This window comes from Monodon monoceros, unplaced genomic scaffold, assembly GCF_005190385.1.
Source record: "Monodon monoceros isolate NGI ecotype Baffin Bay Population unplaced genomic scaffold, NGI_Narwhal_1 Super_Scaffold_3, whole genome shotgun sequence".
Lineage (NCBI taxonomy): Eukaryota > Metazoa > Chordata > Mammalia > Artiodactyla > Monodontidae > Monodon > Monodon monoceros.
In genome coordinates, this window is record NW_021703780.1 from 52,268,420 (window position 1) to 52,275,853 (window position 7,434).

General features: G+C 35.1%; 1 protein-coding gene across 1 annotated transcript in view; it reads left to right on the top strand.

Annotated features, from left to right (window-relative positions):
* PDCD6IP (programmed cell death 6 interacting protein) overlaps nucleotides 1-4,464 on the top strand; it is a 55,689-nt gene extending 51,225 nt beyond the window's left edge. The window contains exons 16-18 of the mRNA XM_029242117.1: nucleotides 1,054-1,177; nucleotides 2,303-2,496; nucleotides 3,396-4,464. Of these exons, the coding sequence (XP_029097950.1) occupies nucleotides 1,054-1,177; nucleotides 2,303-2,496; nucleotides 3,396-3,570 (493 nt within the window). The 3' untranslated portion in view covers nucleotides 3,571-4,464. The remainder of the gene's footprint in view (nucleotides 1-1,053; nucleotides 1,178-2,302; nucleotides 2,497-3,395) is intronic.
* Nucleotides 4,465-7,434: the final 2,970 nt, after the last annotated feature.

The following is a 7,434-nucleotide window of genomic DNA, read 5'->3' on the forward strand; positions in this document are numbered from 1 at the left end:
TTCAAATTTTAATATTGACTAAAAACTTAGTTTATATTGTAAGCATTTATTACAAATTTACAAACATTATGAAGTAGTTTTGATTTCTTGATGAATGTGTGTAAGTTTTCTTTCTATGTGGAGTGTCTAATTTATCTTACAACTGGGATTGTTTTTGACAGTGAAAGTGTGGTCTGGGGGACTCGGAGTTGCTGTTAATTGTTACATCAAGACAGTAGGTCCTGTTGCAGACATTTCAGGACACGTCATGTTTACTGCTCTGTGCTTGTGAATCAGCACAGTGAGAAGTTGATCAATACCAAGTATTTCATAGAGTGTATTTTACTTTAGGGTTTTGTTTAGTGAGATTCCAATTTACTGTTAGAGGAGACTTTAAAATATTAACAAAATTTTTAATACTGTATTTTAATAGTCCTTTCAACCTCTGTGTTTAATGAATTTACCTTAATAATAGATTATGAGGTATCTTTTAACATAAACTATCTCAGTGCCACATTTCGAATATCTTTCAGAAAGCTTTCATCAAGAAATTTGCACAATGGTTTTAAAGTTTTCATCAAGAAATTTGCTCAGTGGTTTCGAATAGGTTGTTGTTTTTGTAAACACTGATACAATACAGCGATTAAAATATTAGCTGGGTAACTATGTACAGTTGTAGTTTTCTGATAATTATTAGATTATTATGTTACAAGTTTCTCATCTAGGGGACGACCTCCTGTTAGAGAGAGGGCAGTTTCTTAGGCTCACTTGCTCAGTTTGACATGTTCCTTAGTCTGGCTCTAACTATGATCTCTGAAAAAGTTTACCTTTTTCCCTGGTCTTCAGAAACAGAATAAGAACTAACTTTATTTTATTCAGTAGTAGGAAGAAAGAAGATTTCAGTTAGTTCTAGTCAAGAACAGAAATGTAGTATATTTTAAAATACCATCATTGTTTTGAGTATATTTTCTGTGTTTCATATGTGAAGAAAAGAAAGTAAGAAAAAGATCTGGTATTTTGTGTGTGTTGGTTTTCAAAATTGTGTTAATTTCTAACACTTCTGTCTTTAATAAGGGACTTGCAACAAAGCATTGCCAGAGAACCTAGTGCTCCTTCAATTCCTACACCTGCGTATCAGTCCTCTCCTGCAGGGGGACACACGCCAATGCCTCCAACTCCAGCGCCGAGAACCATGCCGGTCAGTAAGCAACCACATTGTTGAAATGCAAGTTTTACGTGTTCTTGACAGCTTGCTTGCTGTAAAGGATAACACAGACTTTACATTGTAGAGGTCTGGTGGTCACCACTTTGATCAGGTGACCAACCTCAACTTTCTGATGTTTTGCAGTATAAAGAATACAGCATCACTCATGGATTCTTGCCTAAAAATGTTTAACTAAATCTAATGAAGTCTTTAGAATCAACTTTCAGTTTATAGCAAATACAGTGATAAAACAAGAAATTAAATTGTGCTGTTAGGAACAGTTGGACAGTCTAGAACTGGAACATTCTGTGAGACACCTGGCTTGGTCTTTTCTAAAAGCAAATGTCATAGAAAAAAATAGACAGGGGGCATATTCTAGATTAAAAGAGAGGAACGATTCATAATAATCAAATGCAGTACATGAACCTCAGCTGGATCTTGGTTCATAAAAACGCCTAGAAGAGATTTTATGATAAATAGGGAAACTTGAATGTGGAGTGGATACTCAATGATATTAGGAAATAATTATTAATTTTCTCAGGTGAAATGGTATTGTGATTATGTAGGAGAATATTAGGACTTGTATGCTGAAGTCTTTCGGGCTGGTGTCCTGAAGTTTGCAACTTAACTTTCAAATGGTTCTGCAAATATATAGATAAATAAATATATGGATATAGATAAAGCAAAGATGGCCAAATGTTAATAATTAATTTAATTGGTAAACGTGATTGTTTATAATACTATTCTTTTAAGTTTTCTGGTGTTTAAAAATTTTCATATGAAAATTCATGGGGCCAGGAAGAGATAACAGGAATAAACGGTACCTGACCTGCTCCTTCCTCCCACCTCAAATGTCTAACCATTGATGGGAGCAGTAGTGAACAGTAAATGATTAAATATTAGGCATCAGGGAAAGAGCAGTGGCTATGGAGTATCCACAAATTGGAGAATTACTTTTCAGCTACAGTACATTTCTGGAGTAATAAGCCCACATTTAAGAATGGGAATTAGAAATATATTCGGTTGGATTCTAGAGTTTCTCATATGCCCTTTTATTTTGATTGATAGCAATTTGACAGAAACCTGACACATTTTGTCAGTGCTGACTTTTTCTTACAGTCTACTAAGCCCCAGCCCCCAGCCCGGCCTCCACCTCCTGTGCTTCCAGCAAATCGAACTCCTCCGGCTACTGCTCCAGCTCCAGCTCCAGCGAGCACTGGGACCACTGCACCAGCTCCATCACAAACTCCTGGTTCAGCTCCCCCTCTGCAGGCCCAGGGACCCCCATACCCCACCTATCCAGGGTATCCCGGGTAAGGCTGAAACTTTGTATATCCCAATGAATTGGCTAATGTTTCTAGCTCTGGTTAGTCTTTTAAAAACAAGCTCACCCCTTCTCTGAATGGAGGTGTCATGAATGAGTAAGCTACATTGTCAGCTCACGTAGAAATAAAAGTAAGTTATAGTCACTTTTTTTGAGTCATTGAATAGCCATTTCCCAGGCTTATTTAATTTTAGTTTTTACATACTGGGTTTATATTAAATATATCTCTTCTGTATGGAATTCAGAATGTTTCCTTGGTCTTCTTTATTTAGGTGACAAACAGGTAGGTGCCTTTTCTGAGCTTAGCATAGCAAGGTTGATAAGGCCTTCTTTACATACCTGTACTTTGATGTCTTGGCATTCTGATCAACTCTTAAATAGAAATCTATCTAATTATGGCATGTGTTTTCTGAAAGATCGGCTGCCTTTGTGATAGTTTTTTTAGTCTTAAAAATCCAGACATTTAACTATCTTTTAAAATGTCTTCCAAACTTAGTAAAGTACATTGTATCTTCCAAACGTTAAAACTTTGTAAATAGTAAATTTATGAGCCTTACAGTGAACATTGAATCTTGTGAAACAGAAGTGTACTTAGATTGCCACATTAGATTTAAGGGCTTCCGTTTTTATTCCTTGTTCCTAGTTGAATATTTAGTCTTATTTCCTTCAACAATCTTATTTTTTGGGTAGCATTCAACACTTTTTTCTTGCATTTCAATTAATAACAGGATAGAACACTTTTCTCTAGCAAGTACCTTGAAACAGCTGTTTTTTCTCGCCATTGAATGGCTTTCTTGAAAAAACTTCATTTTAGAATAATTATTGTATGTTTCATTTTCTAGTGTTTGATTTACCAATCCAGCTTTCTTGTGTTCTTCTTCCCATCAGGTATTGCCAAATGCCCATGCCCATGGGCTATAATCCTTACGCGTACGGCCAGTATAATATGCCATATCCGCCAGTGTATCACCAGAGCCCTGGACAGGCTCCGTACCCAGGACCCCAGCAGCCTTCATACCCCTTCCCTCAGCCCCCACAGCAGCCTTACTATCCACAGCAGTAGTGTGTCAGCTCAGAAGCTCAGCTGGTTCAGCTCAGAGGGAAAGAAATACCAACCCTGCAATAAGTGTACTAAACCCTACGCTCTGGTTAATATAACGTACTCCGATGTACTGAGTGCAGTGTGTAATTTCTGTCTGCGGCTAGAAGCTGTGCCCCAGTTCCACATTTGATTGCACATGGGCCATTTGCTGCTGTTGCAGTATAAAGACTAAGTTTAATAGGATTTGAAATAAATTACATTACAGTTCATAAAAGTTGAAAATGAGAAATTAAACCCACAAGTGAAACGTTTGAAATTATTATACTTAGTTCTACATAAGACATGATGGGAACATCAGAGGCTTACAATGATGGTTTCAGTACTGATACTCAAGAAAGCTAAGTTATCTTTCTCTTTTGGTTTATTGATTTGGTTTAATTTTCATTATGCTATTTTGCATAATCAAAACATTGTAAATCTTATAATTTAAAAATAAATTCCTTAAGAACAGTTGTCATTGTTATGTTTTGTCATTGATTCTCATTCCTGTCTAATTTCTTTCTGGTATTAGTCTCTCATTTTATGTGTACACAAGTTAAACAGATCATGAGTTAAGTGCATGATTAATGCAAGTTAATAGGTTCAAGTACATTTTATAGGAAAACCAAAAGAATAATAACCATAATTTGTCCTTCATATGCTGGTTAGTAAATTAATTTTGACATTTATTTTGAAAAATCCTATAATGTGGAAGAAACACAATTGCTACTAAAGATTCTTCAAATAAATATACAAGTAAATATGTATATTTAATGTTTTATTATTAGCTTCTCCAAGAAATTGATACAAATTCTGGTAATAATTTTTTTTCTTTTTTTCATAATCTGGTTAAAATAAATACATGTCATTAACAATGCTGTCTAATGTAATGGAATTGTTTAAAGAAAATTTACTGTACCCTTCCGTTCCTTTTTTTCACCTTACTGTCTTAACCTACTAACATTTAATGCACAATGTATATGAATAGATCTAAGCCCTTTCATTTTTATGCTCCTAAAAGATTGGACTATTTTATAATTCAGGGAGTGCACAAAACAGTTGTTGGGAGCATATGCCAATTCTGGAATAGGCTGTGTATTTAATATTAGTCTCCGCTGTTAGGATAAACTAATCACTGTATAAACCTCAGTGAGACTTGCCTAGTGGAGTGCATAGACATGCCTCATGGAATGAGAAAGTGAGAAAGGAATGAGCTGTCTCATATCCCAGTGGGGTCTGTTCTGTGTGAGGTTCATTTCAGAACATACCAGGCATATGAGTAGATGTCCAATGAATCTGTTTATTTTCTAAGTTTTAATGCTAACCTTCTCTTGAATTACTGTTTCATTTAAATGATACTATCAGTTGGTCCACTGTTGTTTTCATTTGACAGTTTGGGTTTATATTTTAAATGTGGGACTGAAGGTGTGATTGTAAAGGGAGTGAATTGGTTTAAAATATATGTATATCTTTAAAAATCTTTGTTGTTGTATGTAGAAAACATGAAGGCATGTTACTTCAATATAAATGACCTTTACATGGAATACTGAAATTGGTTTAAAGTTCAGTAGTTAAAACCTTGGCAAAAATAGTTTTTTACATATCATAGCTAAGTTCTATTAATGTGGAATCATGAGAATATGACATGGGCTTGTTTGACTTGTGTAAATGGCACTTAAGTTCCTTCTTATTATTACTCAAGTTATCATTTCTATCGGAAGATACTCAGTGAGATTAGGGGTATTCCAAATTGCTAGTTTATAATTCTCACTAATGCAAAAACAAAACAAAACAAAACAAAATTGGCCTGAATATTCTCTTGGGGAAAGAAGGCACTAAAGAAAAGAGTAAGTGCATCGGAGGGCCACCAGAGAAGTTACAAGGCCATTTAGCCCATTCCCTGTGCTAGACTAGGCCTCCTCTGTTCTCTCAGAGGGCTCAGGAAGGTGGTTCAGAAACTTTAGGGAAGGAGGCTCCACAGCCCCTCGTGGCAGCCTCCTCAGCATACCCAGCTCGTTCAGCTGTTAGCAAACCCAGGCCTATTCCCTCTTGTTGGTTCACTTATCTTTTAGATGATTGAGGATGCTTTCCTTTGGTCACCTAGTGTCTTAGGTACAGATGACCAAATTTCTGCAGCCCTTCATTGCTGGGTGTGTCTTCATAGGACTCTAGTTTCATTAAGGTGGCTCATGGAAAGAAGTTTCTCTTATGTCCGTTTTGCATTCTAGCAAAGAAGAAGCAAGCCCTCACTGGGATTATTTTTCTTACCAGACTTTTTTATCCTTTGCTTAACTTCCTGTATTCCACAAAATACCCTAAAAAGTTGTTGTGGATAATGCTTTTTATTTAGAGGTAGGAGAGTTATCACTCTGGTTCAGGTATGTTGTACCTATGTTTATAATTAGGCTTTTTGATTATCTTCCTAAACTAAAGAAAGGACACTATTTGTTTTATTTATTTATGTCAGGCTTTGGAATACTATTTTAAAATGGACTATAACTAATGAAGCTCTGCATAAAGGAGCTGGTCTGAAGTGGGGAAAAAACTAACTTATTTCTTATTCCTAGTTGGAGACAGATGGCTTGACTTCTCAGTCTGGTGTAAAGTATTGGTCTACTCTTGTGCCTTTTGGTCTTTATTTACATTTAAGAAAAATAGTCATACGTCACTGCAAACCAGTCAATCTTTGTGAGATCTGTGCATCCAACTTCTTTGCAATTTATAATCTCTCCCCAAATTTAAGTAGTTACCAAAAAAAAAAAAGTTTTCACAGAGCCTCTGTCCCTGGTTTTCTGTACTAGTCAGCAGCCTATCTAGTCAAAAAAGATTAAAAAGATATTTTCCATTAGAGCTTTACAGTTTGCAAAAGTGCTTTTTCTACACATTTTCTAATTTCATAAACATGGCAAAATGCAATTTGTTAAGTAGACTTCAGTTTGCTGATGGGGAATTTTTTTTTTTTTGGATGATCAGGATATCTTGGAAAATCTTGCTACAACCTAGCAGCATCTATTTTTGTTTTTTTTGTTTTTACACTTCCACAATTATTAGTTGATTCACAATACAGAACAGGATACAAAGTAGGAGAAAAACAGTGCTATAGCATTATAATTACTAGTTTAAAAATAGACTTTAGAACTAAATGGTTGATTATAAGATTTACATGGAAGAGCAAAGAAGGAAAAATTATATTTTTAGAGAAAAAGAGAATATTCAGGCTTTATTTCTGGTATGAAGTTTATATTTTTTAAGAAATCCTATATTATCACACCAGAGATTTTAGATTCTTTTCTGCTTACAAACATTGCTGGTAGTTGGATGATATTTTTATTGTATTCATTTCTCTTAGGGGGAAATTGTAAAGAAAACAAAAGGTTCTGGATGAAATGTATCCTAGAAATAAAAGTTGAAAGATTCTTACTTCCTTGTAGTATGAATTCTTATTTAAAGTGTTTATGCTTCAGCTTTTATATTTCTCTAATTTCTTTGACAAACAGTGGGTTGGGAAATAAAAAAATACCCACTTTGACTAACTGCATGAGACAAGAAGACGGTGTTGTTTAAATGTTTTCTTACAGCTGTCAACCCTATAATTGATTATGGATGGACCATGATTTTCATCACTTACGATTTGACCCAGATCTTTCAGATGAGTAATTTCTTCTTCAGGTGTCATTTTTGGGTTAAATTTTGGAAATGTTTGGCGAGATTACCACAGTCAATTGACCAGGGAAAGGGGGATGGTGAAATGTGTTCGTCTTTTAAAACATTTATATTCTTTTCTTCCTACTTCTCCCATGTTTTAAGGTCAGATGCAGCTGTTCTCCTATGTAGCTCAGGATACAC